General features: G+C 61.7%; 1 protein-coding gene across 18 annotated transcripts in view; it reads right to left on the minus strand.

The window, feature by feature from the left end:
- Positions 1 to 21,370, minus strand: part of KIF1A (kinesin family member 1A) — a 92,342-nt gene that overhangs the window by 16,490 nt on the left and 54,482 nt on the right. For 6 of the 18 annotated variants that reach the window (XM_044242001.1, XM_044242000.1, XM_044241998.1 and 3 more), the window contains 12 exons: positions 19,991 to 20,128; positions 13,254 to 13,372; positions 11,002 to 11,087; positions 10,068 to 10,206; positions 9,707 to 9,878; positions 9,535 to 9,625; positions 8,078 to 8,196; positions 7,082 to 7,137; positions 6,839 to 6,947; positions 6,547 to 6,613; positions 6,370 to 6,454; positions 3,852 to 3,957 (listed from right to left, as the gene is read on the minus strand). In XM_044242001.1, the coding sequence (XP_044097936.1) occupies positions 3,852 to 3,957; positions 6,370 to 6,454; positions 6,547 to 6,613; positions 6,839 to 6,947; positions 7,082 to 7,137; positions 8,078 to 8,196; positions 9,535 to 9,625; positions 9,707 to 9,878; positions 10,068 to 10,206; positions 11,002 to 11,087; positions 13,254 to 13,372; positions 19,991 to 20,128 (1,287 nt within the window). Of the gene's footprint in view, positions 1 to 1,378; positions 1,406 to 3,851; positions 3,958 to 6,369; positions 6,455 to 6,546; positions 6,614 to 6,838; positions 6,948 to 7,081; positions 7,138 to 8,077; positions 8,197 to 9,534; positions 9,626 to 9,706; positions 9,879 to 10,067; positions 10,207 to 11,001; positions 11,088 to 13,253; positions 13,373 to 19,158; positions 19,420 to 19,990; positions 20,129 to 21,370 lie in introns of all 18 variants that reach the window. The other 12 variants (XM_044241991.1, XM_044241989.1, XM_044241987.1 and 9 more) reach the window with 3 other exon arrangements.

Genomic DNA, 21,370 nt, shown 5'->3' on the forward strand with positions numbered 1-21,370 from the left:
GGGGATTGGAACCTTCTGTTCATCAAGGAAACAGCTCTTGACATGGGTCCTGTCCAGCAGATGCGTGCGAGCAAGGGGCTCCGGGCGCAGAGCTTTCTGAGAGCAGGACGACGGCCTTGGCCGGCCCAGGTCCCTACCAGGCCCCCTCCCTGCTCTGGGCCTGCACGTCTGTGCTCCCTGTTCAGAAGCAGCCACCGCCACATGTGTTCCCTTGACAGGGACCCCAGGGAGGGTGAACAACAACCTCTGGAAACAGAGCGTCCACAAACTGTGTCCACCACACAGATACACGTGTGCGCATGCTTTCGGGGTCACACCAGCAGGAGCCACAGCCCGTGGGGCCCAGGGCCCGTTCACAGTGACCCTCACAGCGTGACTCAGACAGGCCTGTGGTGCCACCCACACCACCCTGGGGCTCCTCCCACAGAAGGAACAGGCACCACTCCCCCCCCACCCCCAGGCAGCTGAAAGGCTCACACATTTGCTGAAAGCCTTCTGAATGCTCATTCATCTTTTAAAACAGCTGACCTGCAGGACCAACCCTACAGCACTCTGACCACCGTCCACAGGACCCAGAAGAACATGACCTTGACCCTCTGCTCAGAACAGACTCGAGACTCACGGACGGTCTTGATTAGGGACTTTGAGGCTGTCTGCCCCTGGGGCCTCACTGATCCTGGCACCCAGTGGGCCTGCTCAGGGACCTCACTCAAGTCGGGAGGCAGCCCCCACCCAGGAGCCCCTGCCTCGGGGGATTCGGACAGAGACCGGCTGGGCCCTTCACAACTTACTTTACTGCCCACCCCCCTGCCATCCAGGGTGTGTGGCAGCCAAGGCCAAGAGCGGAGCTGGAGCCCCCAGCCCAGCCAGGTGAGGGGCTGATGCTCGAAGGTGTGGAGCATGGAGGTCCCTGGCAGAGCTGGTTCTCGTCTGCCCTCCCGTCCTGGGCCCACCACAGCCCCTCTCTCCCTCTTTTCTCTTTCACCTTACAAGGGGTGGGGCTGGTGCTGGCCAGCCTGCATGCGGGGGGGCACCTGCTCCGGCTCCGGTGGGGGCAGGGTCAGCATGGGGCGGGCAAGGCTGGGGGCAGGAGCAGGAGGCCGGCCAGGGTCTCCGGAGGGGCAGGAAACTACTGAAGCAGCCAAAATCAAGAGGACGGGCAGAAGGAACTCAGCCAGGAGGGAGGGGTGGGGTGAGGAGAGGAAGCAACAAAGAAAATCAAAAAAGGATTCCAAGGAAATAAAACTAAAGAAGATGGAGAAACAGGAGGGAAAGGGGAGCAAGTGTAGAAGAAATCCAAAAAGCTGAAAATAAATGTCAGGGTGTGGGGCTGGGGAAGGAAAGAGGCCAAAATAAAACCAAGGGGCACAAATGATACCTAGGCATGTCCGAATCAAGAAACTGCCTGCAAAACACAAACAATTACAGGTTAGTGAGGCCGGCGGGGCAGGGCAGCAGGGCGGCGGGGCAGGGCAGCAGGGCGGCGGGGCAGGGCTGGGGGGCGGCGGGACCGCAGGGCAGCGGGACAGCGGCAGCAAGGGGAGGGGCAGCGCAGAAAGAAGCTGTCCGTGGTGACAGGCCCAGTCTGAGCTGGGGAGGCCGCGAAGCACCGGGCCTTGGAGCGGGAGGAGGCTGAGGCTGTGGCAAAGCAGGTTGATAGCTCGCACCCCTCAGCCCAAGCTTCGGGGGTCTCTGAGCCTCAGCGCCTTTCTGGGGGGAAGGGTCCACTCAAGTGGCCCATTACAGGGCTCCAAGAACATCAGCCAGGGTCCAGGAAGAGAAAGTTCCCAGGGAAGGGGAACCTGCAGGCTTGGCCCGCCGAGCCTCCAAATGGCATCTGCCTGGGGCCCCCAGGTGGGGACGGTCCCCAAGATTTTCCTGAGGGAAGGCTGGGGGTCGGCGGTCCTGGGGCTGTACCATCATGGGCAGGAGCCAAGCCTGAGGCCAAAGCAGCTCTGGGCAAGGTCTATCATCCCAGCCCACAGATGGGTCTTCCTCTACATTTGACCCAGGGCAGCCCTGACCTCAGACACAGGGCCGACAGGCCCCAGAGCTGCCTGTCAGCCAGCCTCACTTCCACAGCCCCTAGGAAGCAGTAATGGGGCCTCAGGCCTCTAGGATCAGGGCTGGACCTGCTTAGCTAAGGCCCTGAGGTCCAGCCGGGAGCCAGAGCACCCTTAACTACTGGGACTCAGCCTAGAGCTGAGGCCCCCAAGGGCCTCCCCAGCAGCTCACAGAGGGAAGCCTCAGAGACACGGTCCTCCATGTAGGGAGACCACACGGGGCAGGAGGCTTAGAAGGAAAATACTTAACCCTGCCCTCTTGGGTTTTGCTCCCCACTCCCTTTCTGCCCCAAGAATCTAGAAGTTGCCAGGCCAAAGGAAGGGTCTGAGGCAGAGGGAGTGCTGAGCTCACTCAGCAGGCAGAGCCTCCAGGGCGGCCCTCTCCTCTGGGGTCCTAACTCCCATATCCCTGCAGGCAGCCCTCATGGGATTGCATTCTTGTGGTCAGAGGAGCCCCCGAGCCGGCTTGCCCCACAGTGCCCCCCAGCTTCCCACTCTGCCAGGCGGGACCCCCAACCCCGCTCTTCATAATGACACTTCCCGGCGTTCTGCACCCCAGGACAAGAGTGCAGGTGACTTCCCTCGGGAAGGTTTCTGGGCAGGGCTGGAACCAGAGTCAAAGCTGCCCCTCTGGGAGTCTCTGACTGCTGGCCCCCCCAGTTGCGTACACGGGGGGATGCTTCCCTTACAGCCTACTCCCCAGGGTGTCCACAACAAAGCCAGGTTCCACTGGGGCTCAGGAGTCAGAAGGGCAGGACCTGACGCCCCAGGACATTTACCCTCATGGGTCCTAGCGTTCCTGGCAAGTGCAGGATCCCGGGTCCCCTCCAAGCACTCCCAGCCCTCAAAGACATTTTTTTCCTGTACACACTGCCACAGGAACCAGTGAAGACAGCCAGAGCGCGAGCTCCCGGGGTCAGCTCTCAGCGTCTGCCTGCAGGCCAGGTCTGCCCATGGGAGAGCCATCTGGGATGCTGGAACATTCTGGTCATTTCCCCAAGCCCCTGGAGAGCAGCATCTCAGACACAGCCAAGCCCACATCCCCACCAAGAGGACAGGTCTCGACAGCTACGAGCTACCCACCCCCCATCAGTCCCCAGATGCCACCCCTCACACCCCCCAGCCAAGCCCAGCAAGGCTGGTGTTTTGGGGGTGAACGAGGTCATCCCCAGGGTGTTGGCACACCCCACCTGCCCCCCTCACATACAGGGGGAGCTGGGGCTGCCCCGGCTGCCAGGTCTTGGCCATTAACTGCAAGCTGGGAAAGGAGCAGCCCAGTGACAAGGAGCAGGTGCCAAGCCGTGCCCAGAGGCCGAACCACTGACCTGTGCACCCTGGAACGGCCACCGGAACCCCCAGCCCGAGGCCCAGACCACCCACAGCAGCGTGGCTGGGGACGTTCGGGGCTACTTGTCTGCCCAGCAAGCCCGGTGTCCCCCGTCACCCCCTGAAACTCCTGAGGACAGAACCCAGCTCAGCCATCCTCAACACCCACTGCCCTTCCGCCAGGTGACCAAATGAACAGGCTGGACGAATGTGTGAGCTGTGATGGGACAACGTGCAGACACACACACCAAGGGACTCGGAGGCCAGGCCTCCCCTCCCGGCACCCATTCTGCAGGTGTCAGAAAGGAAGGCCCGAAAGTTCTGTGGCTGGACAGGCCCAAGACCTCACACAGCCAGGTCCACTGCAGTTGTGGCGGGCTGAGGACACACCCCGGGTCCTGACCTCGACCCTGTCTCCAGGGAGCTGGGAACAGAACCCACTGTTGCCCCGAGGGCACTCACCGGTCATCCTGGGCCGGGTGGATGTAATCAGAGGACAGGATGTTGAGAGACAAGATGTTGGGGTCGATCAGGGATTCATCAGTTTCTGGTGTGTTTCGGATTCGACCTACAGGAAAGACCACAGTACAGTCACCTCCCAGGAGGACAGGCGGGTGCTAGGTCCCTGCCTGGACCGGCACGCCGGAATCTTGCAGCCACGTCAGGGAACCGACTCCCCATGGGCCCACAGGAGCACCAGACAGCGAGGCCGCGGCAGCGTCTCTGCCAATCCCAGGCACCGGCACTCAGCCTACCACCCTGCCCTCCGTCCTCCCACAATCTCAGTTTCTAGTTTATCAGCCATAAATAACTCTCTCTCTCAATGTCGGTCTCTCTTGCACCCAACTGATAGGTTCTAACCACTCAGCCTAGAATGCACAGGCCCTTGTTAGGAAAGGAAATTTTAGCAAGATAAGGAAAAATGTTCCTTCTTCTCTTTATACTAGAAGGAAGGGAGAATGAAGGAGGGAAGGAAGAGGAAAGGAAGGGAAGGAGAGAATGAAGGAAAGAGGGAAGGAAGGAAGGAATAGAAGGAAGGGAGGGAGGGAGGGAGGGAGGAAGGAAAGGAGGGAAGGAAGGAAGGGAAGGAGGGAAAAATGAATGGATGGACAGACCGAAGGAAGGAAGGGAGGGAAGGAGGGAGGGATGAATGGATGCATGGAAGTAAAGGAAAGGAAAGGAAAGGGAAGGAAAGGAGGGAAGGAAGGACCATCTGGGTTGTTAATCTCTCTGCAGGGCACACTTCTGGCGGAGCCCCCTAAGACGCCCCCTGGGATGGCGGTCCTGTCTGGGGAAGGCGCCACAACGGCTATGAGTCAAGAATCCTGCTGGTGGTTTTGTGTGTCGTTTCTTGCCCCAGTAGTGTTAGATACCAGAACACTCCGCTTCTTCAGGGAAGAAACAGACACTGAATTTTCCCCATTAAGCCATGCAGGAAGACTGGCCTTTTGCCCCCCGTATGCATGGGCGAGGCGGAGCCCAGGCCCTGGCCAGGAGTCTGTGGCCATGTATGCTGGAGTTACCTGCCCCACCTCCTGGAATCTTCTTACAGCATTTGGGTTCTGGGAGGAGGCAGGTGTGGGGTCCCCCAAAAGTGCTCCCGGGGTGTGACCCCCATAGTGGGAGGTGGAGTGCCCCATGGCTTGACTGGAGCTAAAAAGCTCATTCCAGGGCTGGCCCCCGATCTCCTTGGCTCCTAGGGCACGACGTCAGCAGCTCTCTGCCCATTTGTGTGGTCAGGCACCCCACTGGCAAGCATGATGCCTGGGGGCCCCTGTCGGGCAGAGACGCCCCTTCCCAGGTCTATCTCGTTTAGGAGACCCAGAGAGACAGCGCCCAGAGCCCTCAACCCAGAGTAGGGCCTTGGTGTTCACAGTTTCCCCCCCTCCTCTCAGCAGCTTCCCTCCTCTGCCCACACATGGGGCAAGCCCTCCCATCTGCACGAGGTCTGGGTGCCGGCGGGGTACATGCTGCATCTCATTCTTTATGTTGATTCCCTAAACTTGCCCTAAACACCTCAGAGGAGGACTTGCTAGCTCTCTCCAGCCTTTTAGGATTTGTGTGAACACAGATACCAAATGGCTAAAATGAAAGCATTTGTCTTGGGCCCCCAGAAGCCCACAGTCCTACACTTTGGGGCCCAGCATATGGCTTCTGGCAGTGGCATCCCTGCGACCATGCCCTCAGGGCCCCCCATGAAACCCAGGACAGGACCCTCCAGCAGCCCTCCTGACCACAGAAAGGCCCAGGAAGGGGCTTCCTGGGGAGGGACCCATCAGCTCCAGGGGAGGGGAAGGACAGATAATTGTCTGAGCCCTTGAAGGGAAACTGGAAAACAAACTCTTCACAGCTTGGCAAAAGAAACTTGAAGGAAAATGTCCGAGGTCCATGGCAACCACTGTGAGTTGAACTGTGTGCCCTCTCCCTGTGTGTCCCCCCCCCCACCACCACCACAAAGGATGCGTCGTGCTGACCCCCAGGACCTGAGAACGTGCCTTTATTTGGAGCCAATGTTTTGGTGGATGTACTTAGCTGAGCTGTGGTCGTACTGGGGGGGGGGTGGGCCCTGATCCAGGTCCTCCCAAGAAGAGGCCACCTGACGGGTCCCTAAGCCGAGGAGGGCCAGGCAGTCCCCACACACTGCTGACAGCAGGAAGAGGCAAGGACCGGCGCTCCCCTACAGGCTTCAGAGGGTGATTGCCCTCAGCCTCGTGCCTGCAGGTCTGTGGGAGGGCCCAGCTCTGCCATCCGCACCAGCGTGGCTGACAGCAGGGGACTCCACAGAAATGGGGCAGCATCACCGTGGCCCGAGCTTTCCTCTCCAGGGGAGGGACCGAGGCACAGAGAGGTTCAGCGACTTGGCCAAAGTCACGTAGCCTCGGGGCAGCGCTGTGGTTAGAGCTCAGGCATCTGGCCTGGACAGGAGTCTTCCTGCCAACCCACCCCGGCCCCTAAGGCAGCCCGCACCCATCTCACTCACCCACGACCAGCTCTCGGACTTCCTTCCAGCGGATGTGGCTGCCTGTCTCATGCAGCAGGGTCACGGTAATCCGTCTCTGGATGCCCTACCCAGCGCCAGGAGAGAGGACATGTTCAGATGGCCTGGGGCCCCCAGGGCGGGGAGCACAAGCGGGCAGGGGCAGGGAGCACCTCGCACCTGGTGAAGCAGGAAGGTCCCCATGCATGGCATCCCGCCACGGTGGTCCACGACTGCAGGAATGTAACTGCGAAAGAGAGATGCGTGAGGCAAACCCCCCGCCCCCCACACTCCCCAACACATACCTGTGCACCCAGAGGAGATGAAGGGTGGGAACAGGAAAAGCAGCTCCCGCCTCTGGCCGAGAGGAGGCGGTCCAGGGAGGACAGAGTCAGCCAGGCAAGGACAGCCATGCACACCAGCCCGAGGCTATGGCCCGGGCAGCCTGGCCATAGCCGGTGAGGGTACTCACTCGCCATTGGCCTCCAGCTCGCAGATCTCGAAGTAGACCAGGAGGTCGTACTTGCAGTGACAGGGCCCAGGGCAGGGCCGCGCCAGCGTGCTGAGCTTGGTGGCAGGCACTGAGGGGTGACAGGAGAGAGGCACCACGGGTGGGAAACCCAGCCTGCCATGTCCCGGCAAGGTGTGGGGACACATCAGGGCAGCACGAGCCCCTCACTCCCCCAGGGGTGGACGCAGGAGAGCCCCGGGGTACCTGGCTTGGACAGCGGCATGACCCTTGGGAAGTGGCGGCGCGAGGGTCTCAGGGGGCTGTGGAGAGAGAGGCACCGGGGTGAGGCAGCTGCGGGCAGGTCTCCAGGCCCCCAAGCCACAGCTGGAGCCAAGGGCAGGAGCCACAGCACAGCCTGCTCCAGGCCCCCGTCTGCCTCCCAGGTCCCAGGAAAGGTCCCAGGCTCAGGCCCTCACAGCCTGGATGCGGGAGGAGGCCCGTGGGGACCCCAGACCGAGCCCGTGAGAACTGGGTGAGATCGGACTCTGGTTCTCTGTCCAGGGCTTCCAGGACAGAGCCTCCCTCAGCACCCCAAGGACAGATGAGCCTTGTGGGGCCAGAAGCCTGGGTACCAGCACCCCTCATGGCCTTTCTCTTTCTCCAACACTCTGGACCCCCTGCATAGCTCCGGGTCCCTCAGGACAGCAGAGAGGGCAATGGGAGTGGCAAGAGGCTCCCCTAGCCCCAGAAGCCTGTCTGCAGTTCTCTCTGTACCAGGTGGGGGGTTGGAAAAGCAGAAGGGCCACCTGGCCCACCCACAGAGCCCAGGGAAGGTCATAGGAGATGAGGGAGATGGAAGGATATTCCCTCATGCTGTCTGGGGTCCAATGACTCCAGGAGCCTGGAATTGCTGGGCCCGGGGTGGCTTTCTCTGCAGGCGACAGGAGCGGTCTGCCTCATGCACCTCCCTGGCCATTCCCCCACCCAGCCCCTGTTTCCCTGGCCCCAATACACAGCCCCCAGCCTCAAGGGCAAGGTCTAGATAGCAGTCCTCTTTAAGAACCTCGCTGCTCAGTCCTGGAGGGACGTCTCTCATTTCCCCTGGATCCTGCTGACCTTGGGTGACCAGCCGCCCTGTCGATGGGGAAGGTGGGCATCGGGAGGCCTGCCTTGGTCAGGGCAGCTTCACTGGTAAGGAAGGGAGAGGGCCTGCACCCTTGAGAAGGGCCCTCCGACCCACCCCAACCTGGGGGTGCTGACCTGAGCACGTCCTTGCAGAGGGGTGGGAATGGGTGCTGCTGGTAGTGACCAAAGACCTCGAACACGATGGGCTGGCTCTTGATATACTCGATGAAGGACTTGGTCACCTCCACCGCGATCTGGCAGGTAAGGAGGGCAGGTGGGAGGGTGAGGCCATGCCACAGGGGAGGGGCAGGAGGGTCTCAGAGCTTAACAGCTCGGCCTCCCCAGAGAGCCAAACTGGAGACCCTGGCTGGGCCCGACCTCTGCCGACAGGGGGTGATGCTCCTCCCTCGTCCTTCCAGCCCTGACAAAGGCCAACCTCCCAAGAGTGCCCTTTCAGAACATGAAGCTCAAGAGGGGGCAGAGGGCAGAGGGCACCTCTGTGGCCTGCAGGGACCCTTCTTGGGCCCTTGCCTGCTCATTGAGGGGTATGGGTTAAACTGTGTTCCCGCCACTCCCCATTCCTGTGTTGCAGTTCTGACGCCCAGATCTGTATTCAGAGATACGATCTTTGTAGAGGTAATCCCAAGTTAGAACAAGGGCACCAGGGGTCCTAAGCCAATGTAGCTGTGTCCTCATGGAAAGGGGTTATCAGGACACACAGACAGACACAAAGGCATGACCGTGGGAGGACAGGGAGAAGAGGGCATCTGCCTGTCCAGCAGAGGCCTGGCACGGAGTCTCCTTCACCGTCTCCACAGAACGACCCTATCCAGGCTTTGATCTCAAGCTTCCGGCCTCCTACGTGGAGGGGCCGTGGCTTTGTTAAGGTTGCCCAGTAAATGGGCTCTGTTCAGGGTGCCCAGGAAATGAGCCCACTAGGTGTGCACACCTTCACGCCTGACTTTGCTTCCCTGGCTGAGAACCCGAGGCTCAGGACGGGCTGGTCTGGGGGGCCCTTTCAAGTGTGGGCCCGGGACCACTCAGGCCACACACCCACAAGCTGTACTGGCCACGTCTGTTTCACACTCCTTGGCGTGCACGCAAGGCCTCAGCCCTTGATGGCACCATTACGGCCAGGTGATGGCCAGCAGCCGGTGAGCCCTGTTCTCCAGCTCATGGAGCGACTCCACTTGGAAGCCCCTGCTCTCCTGACTGCCAGGCTGGGGACACTTCCTGCCTAGGGCTTCCCCGACCTCTCCAGACTGTGCCCAAGCACCCGGGGGCCCTCTGTGTGCTCTGTCTCTCTGCTTCTTCCCCACACCAGCCAGCACCACGCTGGGTACCCTAGACACCTCATGTTCATACCTGCCCAAGGGGCCCCAGCCCCAGGCTTAAGCCCACTGAGGCCCCCACTGCCCAGTGACAGTACATGCCCCCGCCTGGCACCTGAGTCCCTGTGCCCTCATACCCGGGCCCTGCCCAGCTCATGGCCGGGGTTCGGGACCGGGACAAGGTATGACGCACAGTGACTGCCGCCGGGCTCAGCTTTGGGGCGGCTGCGGTGGAGGGGAGAGGGGGTCCTCAGGACGTACATTTTGGACATGGTAGAAGCCGAGTGGGGGACCCCTCCCTGTGTTCTTGAGGGGCTCCGTGGAGAAGGCCTCATCGTGGCGATGGATGAAGCTGTAAAAGGAGAGAAGACACTGGCTGGGCACAGGGGCCGTGGGCTGGGGACCCGCAGCCGGCATGGGGCATGGGGCTCACTTGAACTGGCAGAAGATGTCGGCATATTCAGCAGAGATGCTGGACGCCTGCAGGACGGTCACACGGAAGGTGAAGGTGTTGCCCAGGCGCAGATGGTCCAGGGCGGCGTCCAACGGCCCATCCAGGGGGGCCTTCTCGGGGCTGTCCAGGAGGAGGCCTTCCGGAGACACGGCTGTGGGGGGCCGAGGGCAGAGCAATGTGGCGGGACCTCCACAGGGCTTAAAGCCCGGGATCAGGCGAGGAGTCCACACGGCTACTGTCCCAGGAACGTCCTACGGCCTCCCGGGGGGGCCCTGGTAGTGGGGGCTGAGCCAAGAGGGGGTGGGCCCTCTGGACCATGGTGGGTGGGGTGGCCCCCTACCTGAGCAGGTGTTATTGTTGACCTCGTCGGCTGAGGGCCCGGCGTCTGCACCCTGGCCCTGACCTTCCACGATGCGCAGCTCTTCCTGGGAGGTCCCTGAGCGGGACATCCCCACCACTGGGCAGGATTCAGACTGGAACTGGGTGGGTTGGGGGCCAGAGTCAGAGGGAACCAGCTCAGGGTGAGGCCACACCGCCCACTGAGGACCCCAGAGCCAGGCCAGGGCCTTTGCAGACCCGTGATCTAGACCCACCCCTGCCTAGTGGGTGCCCACCGCCCTCAGCCTCAGTTTGTGTGGGCTGCAGAGGGGAAGGTGGGGAATGGTTCAGGTGGAGTGCTGGGCAGCCTGGTGGGGATGGGTTAGGAAAGAGCCTAAAGATGGAGAGGGGAGGAGCCTCCTGTGAGCAGAGCCCAGTCTGGAGGCGCTGGGCAGGACCCTCCCCTCCTCTACTCTACTCTGGGCCTGAGAGCAGAACAGGGAGCACAGCTGGAAAGCACCGTCTCCTTTGAGTTAGGACCCGGCAGGGGGCAGTTCCTGTCCTTTGGCACCAGAGCAGGGCCAGCCCAGGACTGTGTGGAGGGGCCCCTCTAGCTCTTGCTGTCAGAGGGAGGGCAAAGATGGAAACTGTGTCCGGGACAGCAAGCTGGGTCAGGGCGGGTCAGTGGGGGCATCATACAGCCAAAGGCCGGTGGGGAAAGCAGGCACAGACCCAGGGGAGAGCAAAGTGAGGAGACAGATGGACCCCATGGGTCAGGACAAGTTAGACAGTAAGAGAGGCCCCGAGGACGGGGCCTGGGAAGAGAGGAACCAGGCTGAGGAGGACCCAGGGCCTGCCAGGCAGGTCCTGAGCAGTGCAGGCCTGCCCGGGCCCTCTGGGGTCAGGCAGGAAGAGGGTCGTTGGTGTTGGAAGGCCAGGCCAACCTTTGCGCCTACCTTTTCAAAGTGCTGGTCGTCAAAGGAGATTCTGGCTGTCCCTGACTGCCGGACGCCAGAGCCATAGTCAGGGGCCTCCTCGTCAGCTGCAATGGGAACAAGTGCATGGTCAGGGACCTGCTGGTCCCCAGGAGGGCTTGGCAAAGTCAGTCGGAGCCACCAGGCAGGGGCAAGGCACAGGAACAGGGACAGGCTCTGACCCAGGATGGGGGTCCCCGAGTGTGGTCCCCAACCACAGTTCCAGAACATCCAGGGCGCTGTCCCGGGCACACAGCCCGCCAGCCTGTATGTCTCTGGGCCCAAGAGGGGGCCGCCTCCTCAGCACAGTTGGCCCTGATGGGGCTACAGACTCCACATTCTCAACACAGAGCTATGACCCCTGCCCCTCTACTGAGTCCCGGCCGCCACCACCCACCGCAGACTTAGATGCTCCAGCTGAGTCCACACCACAGGGCCCTCCTCACTTCACCCCCAGAATCACAACGTCCCTCTGCCACCACCCTTGCAGGCCCGCACTGTCCTCCATCTGGACCCTCAACAGCCCCCACACAGCCCTCACTCAGCTTCCATACCTGCTCCCCACATGCCCCCCATTTCCCTCCCTTCACAGAGTCCAGGATTTCCCGTTGTTTCCCATCCCTTGTCCTGCTGCTCCAGGGACACCTGGCTTCCATCCCCTCCTCAACCCCAACTCCACTCTGGCTAGACCCCACCCTGGAAGGCCTCTCGGACCCTCCAGGGGCTCCAACCACCTCTTCTGGGGCCTTCAGGAGGGGACAGCCCTGCTGTGCTCTCGACCCCAGCTGCCCAGGAGCCCAGGGCTGGTCTAGGACCTGAGCACGGCAGAGTTTAGCGCTTGAGGGTCCAACCAGCAGAACCTCGCAGGCCAAGTGGGATCTGTGAGCACTGGAGCTTTTTGAAGTTGCTGCTTGTCCGCCATAGCGTTAGACAGGGAGAGTCCCATGTGTCCAAACAGACAGCACAGGCCCATAAAGCAGGCCACTCAGTGGGACCGACTTCACTGAGGCTCAGCCTGGGTTGCAGAGGGCTAAGATCCAAGGGTCAGAGCCCCTCCAGGATTACAGGGACAGGGTTCCCTGTGAGGAATGAGGATAGCCCTGGATGTCCTGAGTATCTCTGTTTCTGTCCTCCCCCTACTCAGGGTTCCAGAGGTCTTGGCATGGCAGTGACACGACTGGAAGACACTATAAAGAGCACCTGGAAACTGTGGGCCAGTGAGAATTTGGCAAAAGCGTCCCAAAAGTACAACCAGAGCCCCCTTTCGTGGCTGGGTCATCCCGGTGGGGGTGGGCGGCATGGGGCTGCACAGGTGGGGGCCTCATGCTCTGCACGGCCCGGCCTCATCTTGTCCTGGAGACGCTCTGCCATCGGACTCCCCAGGGCATCCAGGCTGCCAAGGCCGTGGGGAGAGGGCAGAGCAAGGCCACAGGGCAAGACCACGGGGCGGGGACCGAGGGCCCGAAGGCCACGAAGGCCATAAAGGCCGTTAGAGCATGAGCACAGGCCCTCAGGCCTGCGGTTTCTACTCAGATGAGCGTGTTCACAGCTATGTTCTGAAATGGTCTTTCAACATGTCTGTTGGGTGGGAAGTTTCCCGTGGGATGCCACTTAAAGGGAAGCACACCCAGGCTCAAAGGCATTCACGCTGTGGCTCGGGGTTCTGGGACCCTGCCAGGCGGAGGAGGCTCAGCAGCAGGAGGTACCTGCCTCTGCAGCCAGGGGATTTGACCTGCAGACCACTGTGGAGGGTCCATGGCCTCTGGGCGGAAAGTCCAGCTCCAGAGAGGTCAAGGGGTCTGAAGGACGGACCCAGTGGGGAGCCTAGAAAGAGGCTCTGAGAGCTGCTGCTGTGGAGGTAGCCGTGGTCCGGGGTCTGCACGCCTGTGCTGGGCTCAGACACGGCAGGGAGCTAGGACAGAGCAGCACTCTGCCCCACGCTGGGACGTGGGTCCACCTGGGGCTACCCGATGGGAGACAGGGGGTCCCTGAGGTACAGTGGGCTCAGCCTGCACAGTATCAGCACCCCGCCCCTGACCCATCAGACCTGACCCAGGAGGGTCTGAAAGGACAGAACCTAGAGCTGGGAAGCAGGAGCTGCTCCCGGAGACCCTCCTGAGCGCTGGCAGACTGCATGCTAGCCGGGGGGCAGGACAAACCGAGGAGGCCAGCGGCATGCTGGCCATGGTGTGGTGCCCACGGGGACCTCCCACCCAGGGCTGCCCCACACGCACCTGAGGTGGCCTGGACGGCCACGCGAAGGAAACCCTTCACCTCTCCCTTCTCACTGACGACGGCCACACGGTGCACGAGGGGCACGGGGTACAGCAAGTTGCTCAGGTACACGAAGGCCCTGGGGGAGCAGAGGCCAAGGTCAGGGCCTTCCCGGTGCGGGCTGGGAGCAGCGCTGGCGGCAGCACGGCCCAGGCTCACGACACAACACGGCGAAGCAGAGCGAGGAGCCAAGCAGCCAGGGCAACGGGCAGGCAGGGTGGGCGGGGGCTGTGCTGGGTGGGGTGAGGCAGGGGGGCAGTCCGTGGGCTGCGCAGGAGACAGGAGGAGGCACAGGGACAGAGGAGGAGGAGGGCGTGCGCGGGGCAGGCAGAGAGGAAGTGTGAGTGGGGCTGGCACAGGGCTGAGCCCGCAGGGCCATACCCGCTGTCTGAGAGCTGAGGAGGGAGGTTTCAGCCTGCTTCAAGGAGGAGGAGGACCTGGGGACCCGGCCACGCCGAGCTATGACCCTCACACTGGCAATGATGCCCGCAGTCCCTCTGCCTCCCACCCCTTTCCCAGTGACCCCTGGCCTCAGCACCCCACAGAGGGCTCCCATGGCAGAACAGAGCTCAATTCCTTCTCAGATCCTTCCAGAAACACAGCGGGCAGGAGCTCACAGAGTTGGCCAACGGGGCACCACACCCACCTCTGTGCCAGGGAAGTGGGCTGAGCAGAGCCCTGAGGACCCCCTAGACTGCCCGGCATTGCCCGGTGAGTCCCCATCAGCCACTCACAGAGTACCCGAGGCCCTTCCCATCCGGCGGCTCAGCTGTGCCGCCGGCGAGTGGCAGGACCAACTAGGTAGTGGCCATGTCACCCAGGAGTCTGCCCAGCTCCCAGCTAGTCTATGTGCAGAGGTCACTCGGATAGCCAAGAGGACCGTGAAAATCCTGGAATACCTGGGCCACTGGGCCAGGTGTGCAGGCTGGTGTGGAGTGCAGCTCCTCCCTGGTCAGGGACACCCTGCCCAGGGGGACTCCGGGCACAGGACAGGAGGGCCTAGTGTGGCCCAACCCTGGCAAAAACCCGCCGCTCTGCTCATCCTTCACCACAGGACCTGTCCCCAACCTGCCCTCCCATCCAAGCACAGAGTGACGGGTGGGGGCACGGCATTCAACAGCCCTGAGCTCCCAGGAAGATCTTGGGGGAAGCTGGAGGCTCCCAGGGGAGAGGTCCAGCTTGGGCAAGGATGGGAAGGATTTGGACACAGAAGGGAAGGAGGATCAGAGGTTGGGGAGGGAGGCCCACGGCCTCAGTCAGGGAGAACCAAGGAGGTACAAAAGCAAGAGCAACAGTGGGAGTGGGGGGTGAAGGGGAGGTGGGGGAGGGAAGGTCACAGTGGGCAGGCCAGGTGGGTGCTGGGAGGAGAAGGGAGAGAGATGTCACCCCACCACTGCCCCCTGTCGGCTTGCTCAGAGCTCAGACACCACCCAGGCTGAGACACCGGCCTCGCCCTACACCTGAGCTCCCAAAGGACTCCCTACGGCTGTAGGCATGGGGAGGCCATTCCCCAAGGGCCCCAATTCCAGGCCCTGGTGCCCCACTCCATTGTGGTTCCTCCATCCACAGAGGTTTAGAAAGCTGGGCACCACTTGGCTCTTGTTCCACCCCAAACGTCCCCGCCGAGGGCCGGCCACACCTTTGCTTCCCCCATGGTCCCCACGGCAGCCAGAGAAGGCTCAGGGCTCCAACCAGACTTCCACACACCCTCGGTGCTGGCCGAGTCTGCCACTCAGCACCCTCCCGGTCCCAGGACACCCCAGGCACTCTCTGCTCCCAGCACTCCCATCGTGTAACCCCTTATAGCCATGTTTGTCTGACTCAGCAGTGGGTCTGTCCCTGCCAACATTCCCTTACTTGCTGGGCACCCCCAGACCGAGACAGGCGCCGGTGAAAGGGAAAGGCTGTGCTGTTTCAGGGGCTCAGTGTCACCCTTAGTGTCTGCACCCAATGGCTTCCTGGAGCCCCTCTCCTCCCCGGCAAAGAGCCCTCTCCGGGAACACCCCAGAGAAGGACTGCTCCAAGGGAGCAGCAATGTTGATGGATGACCAGGGTGGGGGCTCTGCTGCCCCTGACCACCCACCAAGACAAGGCATGGGCACGGCTAGCAGAAGCCAGCGCTGGCCCCACTCACAGAAGAGCTCAAGGCCCAGGGAGCAGAAGCCCCTTGCTGCAGCAACCTAGGGCACCCCGCTGACAGGGACTGGCCAGGGCCGGCCAGCACCCACCTTGGCACAGACATAATGAGAGATGGAGGGGGAGGGCAGGGCCCAGTCCAGGTCAGGGCGGGGGCAGGCCGGCCCTGACCCGGTTCTCTCCTTGAGACCTTGTGTCACAAAACCTGCTGTGCTCATCCCGAATGGACTCTTTCTGTTCCGTTGCCAACCGTGGGCCCAAGAACCTGCATCACTGTGCAGATCTGAGGTTCCCACAAACCAGATGAGGGCTGGGCCACTCGTGATCCCAAGGCCCAAATCGTGATGAAAAAGCCGTGATGGAGTCCTAGCTGTTTACTGCACCCTGAGCTGGCTGGGGGCTGACCCTGGACAACAGGGCCATCCACCCCAGGGCAGCAGCCTGCCTACACCTGTCACTTCCCAGACGCCCACTCCTCACATCCTGGCAGTGGACATGGGTCTGCCCTGACCCCCACTGCATCTCAGCTCAGGTGCCTGCACCTTCCTCTCCCAGGTGTGCGTCAGAGCTGGTGAACGAGGACGTTAGTGCCCCTCTGCAGATCTGCACATCAGGCTCAAGAACAGAGAGGAAGGCGCCGGGGACTAAGGTTTAAACCCAAAGCCTGGCTGCTCTCCGGCTCTGGCAGGTGCAGTGCCCACCTGCTAATTAGGAGATCAGTTCTTTCCTGATCTTTTAGGATTTCCTTCTGTCGGATGAGAAGGAAATTCTGAGCCCTTATGACACTGAGCAAAGCAAAGCCCGAGTTCAGATCCTTACAAAAGACCCATCCTATCTTTGCTCCCAGAGGCAGGGCCTCCCAGGGCTAGGGCCTTGAGGGACCCTGTGGTGGGAAGTGGGGGATTACCCAATGAAAAAGACCCCTGGGGTCCATGGCCGACCCCGTTCCCCGGCTCTGAAAGTCCTAACCCAGCAATGAGTGAATGCGTGTACACATGCTCCCCTGGGGCACATGTTTGGGGGGGGACACCCCCAGAAGGCAAGAGAGCATCTGGTGCCGGATGCTGGGCCCGCTCTCCTTCCTGACCCCTCCCCAGAATCCCCAGGATCTAATCATGAGATGGTGGTGAGCACATCACCCAGAAGGGACCTTGGGAGCCCAGCAGTCACCATTCCCAGGGCCAGCAGCCTGAAAGACCCCACAGCCCAGGCAGAGCTCAGCCTGACCCACAGAAGCCAGGACATGGGGAAATGGGGCCCACAGCCCAGACACTGGCCTCCCCTGCGCTGCCCCGTAAGTGCCAGAAAGTCTGACATCAGCCTCAGCCACCAAGGGCCAGAACTGCCCAGTGCTGCCCGAAGGGCCCCTGCCAGCCAGAGCTCACCCACTGCACACGGAGGGGCTCATAGCCTCACCGGTAATAGTTGGGGCTGATCGGCCCTGTGCACAAGGCGCTGAGCTGGGAGCTGAGGGACTGGCCACGCCAGACCAGGGGGCACAGTGTGGACCCAAAACAGGTCAGCATTGTTCCACAGAGTCTGGAATGCTTCCCTTGGGTTGTCCCCCTCCCACTCCCCTGCCCTCTTTCCCTGCACCCTCCATCTCTGGCAGCCAGCCCCTCACCCTCCTCCCTGTAGCTTCTGAAAGCAGTGCTCCTGGCCAGGAGGATTATCAGTGGTGGGGGGCGGACCAGAGTCCCCAGACCCCCTTCCTTTGCCTGGGTCAGCCCATCCCATCTCCCCACTTCACCTGGCACCCCAGACCACCAGAGGGAGAGGCCACTGGGGGGCTAATCCTGGCCACGGGTGAGGAGCCCAGGGTTCAGATGTGGGAGGCCCACGCTGGAGGGGGGGGCTCATCCACGGGGGAGGGCACCTTGAAGCAGGCTGAAACCCGCCCAGAGAGAGAGGAGGCGGCAGAGCACAGAGCCAGGGCTGCGTGTGGCGGGAGGGGAGGAGGCGGGGCTAACCACGAGGCTGGTGAGGTGCAGAGACGCATGCTGGGGCCAGGAAAGCCTTTCCGAAGGGAGACAAGAGTGGGCACCCCAATTCTGCTTAAGCTTTGGCGAGAGAGCCAGCAGCTACCAGAAGGATTAAAGGGAACCAAAGATGGGGTCCTTCTCAGGGCCTGGCCTGCACAGCTGCCACGCGGGAGAAGCCAATTCTTGCCAAACCGAAAAGATGGGGACTTTTCCAAATGAAGCCCCTCACAGACCACCCGCTGTGGGGGGCTGGCCTCTCACTGATGACTTTCGTTTGGTTTGCTTGTTTTGTAACATCTCAGATCCACAGAGGGGGGAAAACGTTGGAAGGACCCAGCTCTTTCTGGCTGAGACTGCAGAGCCCACACCCCGTTTCTCCTGGTGCCCTCGCTCCCCTGCGCCCTGAGCCCAAGCCTATCTGACAGCGGAGCGACTCCCGGGCCCACAACCCAGGGCTTTCAAGAGGCCTGCGAGGAGCTGACCCCCAGGGCTTTCATGTCGGGCTCAGGGAGGCCCAGACATGGGGCATCTCCAAGGGAGAGAGCCCACATTTGCATCCAGGAGGCCAGCATGTCACTCCCACGGAAAACCGGTCAGAATAAATCTGACATACACCCGCGGGAGCCTGCTTCCTTCCAAGAGAAGTCGGGTGGGGGGGCTTTCGTTCCGGGGTCTGCACCCAAGGGCTCCCCATGTGAACCTCCTAATCTGGGGCCAGCCTCAGCCTTCAGTTTCCAGCCTGGTGCTCCAAGGTCAAGACCTGCAAAGGCTCCCACTGGCTTAGCCCAAGGAAACAATCTCAGACTCAGAGAAGGTCACCGTTGAAACCATCTTATGCTTTTCATATGTTCCTCAAATCTAAATGCAGTTGTCCTATGAGCCAAACGTCCTACCACTGCAGCTGGGTTTCTAGAGTTTTCCTTCACCTGTTTTGCTCCCATTCCACGGTCATAAAACCATTAATGGCAGCTGCATCTGCCCAATCTGCCAGCAAGGTCTGGGGTGCCCCGGGGCCTCTGCTCCATCTCCTGACCTTGTCTTCCCTCTTCTGTCCAGAAACTGTAACGGGCCGTCTCTGTAAAGGGCACTTCCCAAGAAGCGTGGGCCCTGTGTGCCGTGTCTCTCCAGGACAGCCTGGAGGAGGAGGAACGAACTGTCCTCACCTTTGGACGGAGAAAGGCTCGGGGAGAGGCAGGATCCACTGGGCCCCAGGCTTGCAAAGTAGACCGGCCCCTGCCTGAGCGCCAGCTCTTCCTTCCTGCCCTCCAGGACGGTCTCTTCTGGCTTCTGCTCCTTCTCCCAGAGGGTGTGGCAGGGAGAGCAAACTGGGAGCCACCCCCTCTGGGGCAACAGCAGAAGGAGGCTGAGGGGAGTGAAGCCGCCTCAGCAGGAGGTGCGTGCAGAGACGCAAACCCCCACTCTCCCAGATGCCCCCACGGACTCCCTCCCAGGGTTCTACAGCCTGTCTGCTGGAGGAGCTCCGCCTGCTTGGAGCCAGAGGGCCGTGCTCTGGGTGCATGGCCCCTTCCGTGACTGGGACCCTAACTGTCCCCGCTGGGCATACTCCAGGATGGCCAGGAGCCCTCTCGCTCCCTCACGCACTCTGCTCGGGGAGGCCAGCCCCGCGGCCTGCCTCGGCCTGGGGGTCCGGGGAGCTGCCCTGGCGGCGGTCGAATTGTGCCCGCAGCAGTGCTCCTGCGTAAAAGAGCTGGTTCCTTCCCAGCATGCCGTCCTTGACCTCACCAACCTTCCTACTAAACTGAACAGGGGGGGCCGGTCGTAAAACGGGTCCCGGCCGTCGCACAGCGCGTGCTCCGGAAAGACGTCGTCCTCCAGGTCCTCCTCCTCCTCCTCCTCCTCCTCCTCCTCCCCCACGCTCTGCTCCTCGGCAGGCTCGGTGGCGTCGGAGTCGGGGCTCGAGAAGGTGGGGGAGGGGGTGAGAGCAGCCATGCGCTCGCTCATGCATGTGTTGAGAAGAGGGTAGCTGTTGCAGCCAGAGATGACTGAACTGAGGTTAGTACGACAAGACAGAGAGAAGTTAACACCAGCTACTCGCAGGGACGGACGGGGGGGCAGGGGGGGGGCTTCTGTTCAAAACCAAACACACAAACCATCAGGAATGTTGCTTCAAAAGACAAGAGAACCAAAGTGCACCCCGTCCCCAGGCTTGGAGAGAAACCGCATGTGTGGTCAGTGGAAGGCTACAGAAAGTTCTGGAAAGCACCCGCTGGCATGATCCTGGCCAGGTGTGGCTGAGGTTGTGTGAGGACCGGGTGACTCACATTCACACCCATGGACACATGCAACCTGGCGGCCATAGCCCCTGGTGGCAATGCCGAGACTCCCTCCCCTTCTGGTCTCCCAAATTATAGGGCCCACTGGCCTGTGGACAAGAATGGCTGGGGAGGTGCCTCAGACCCAGGAAGGATGAGGACAGGCGAGTCAGGGTGGAAAAGGGCCTCTTGCTGGGGTCCCCCAGCCAGGGGTCTCGGCCTTGGGAGGAGGCCCATTCCCTGCCCCCACCACCTTTTCTCTCTCTCTCTCTCTCTCTCAGCCCAGGGAGGGAAGGAGGCGCCCACCTGCCCACCAGCCGGAACCAAGGAAAGCGGTCGTAGAAGGGGTCTCCGCCAGTCACCACGTTGTCACAGTCCTCAATGACACTGGAGGGCACCTCCGCCGCCCGGTCGTACATCTCCCGCATCAGGTCCAGGCGCTGCCTGTTGGGGGTGCGGGGGTAACAGAGGTCACCATGGGTGGAGCGTGGGGCAGGCCATGCCTCCCGCCGGGCCAGCAGGCTCCGCCGAGCTCTGGCCGCAGCTCGAGGCTCAGTGTGATTTGCTGACGGAGCCTCCTCACTCCTCAAACTCAGTCAACTGTGAGCAAATTCCAAGTGAGCACGCGAGGCACTGCTAAATGGCCTCGATGCTGACCCAGGGACAATAAGGCGACATGAGTAGGCAGACCAGGCCTGGAACAGGAGGCAAGGGGACCGAGAAGGCCCGCCAAAGCCCAGGTAGGGCAGCTTGGGGTGGGGGATCGTGTCGCCAGGCCCTTAGAACCCAAGGGAACAAAGGGCAGATTGGTGATCGGATGTAGTCATAGAAAATATTTTCAAAATGATTATCCCCAGGAAAACCAACACATTGTAGAAGAAAGAGAATGCAGTCATTTCCCCCTAGAACTTGGGAGTGACAGGAACGTGGTGCTCATCCTCACACGAGTCCCAGCATGGCCCCAAAGATGGTGGGAAGGGGCCGTGAGCACGGGCCCTGGCTCGCACGAGTCAGGGGAGCACATGTCCCTGCGTGTGTCCACGTGTGAACAAGCCATACGAGAGGAAGGTGTGCGAGTGTGAGTGTGGAGGGGTGTGTGTGGTTGGGTCTGGGAGGACGGAGAGCATGGATTAATGACATCTTCTGTTCTCCGTAGTTGATGACGTCGTGACATCCCTGGGGCCCGCCAGCTGGGTCAGCCCGCGAACAACTCATGGGTGAGCCAACCTGTCGCACACAAACCAGCCCACCCGCCCTTACCTCGCTCACACACCAGAGCAGCACCCTTGCCCGAAATCTCCCGATGGTCAGGCCCATGGCAGCCTGGGCAGCCCTGTGCCCAGACCCCACCAGGATAGTTCCAAGTGGCCAGTTCCCGTGGATGGCCCTGCCCGCCGAGGCCTTGCCCAACTCTGCTCCTTCTCCCTCCTGACGCCCAGAGCCCTCCCACCGGCCTCCCACCGGCACGACCTGCCTCTGTGCGGAGCCTCCACACCCAGGGGACCACAGCAGCATCAGACTTTCCTCTGATGGCATTGACCTCTGTCTCACTCAGCCTCTCTCCAGATCAAGTCTCATATTACACTGAGCACGTGGGGAGCACGGAGGTGGGGCTGTGAAAGATGGCTCTCACAGCGACAGCTGCACCCCCCCGTCCGACCCCTCCAGGTCCCTCCGAGCCCCTCT

The sequence above is a fragment of the Neovison vison genome, chromosome 3 (assembly GCF_020171115.1).
Source record: "Neovison vison isolate M4711 chromosome 3, ASM_NN_V1, whole genome shotgun sequence".
NCBI classification, from domain to species: Eukaryota; Metazoa; Chordata; class Mammalia; order Carnivora; family Mustelidae; genus Neogale; species Neogale vison.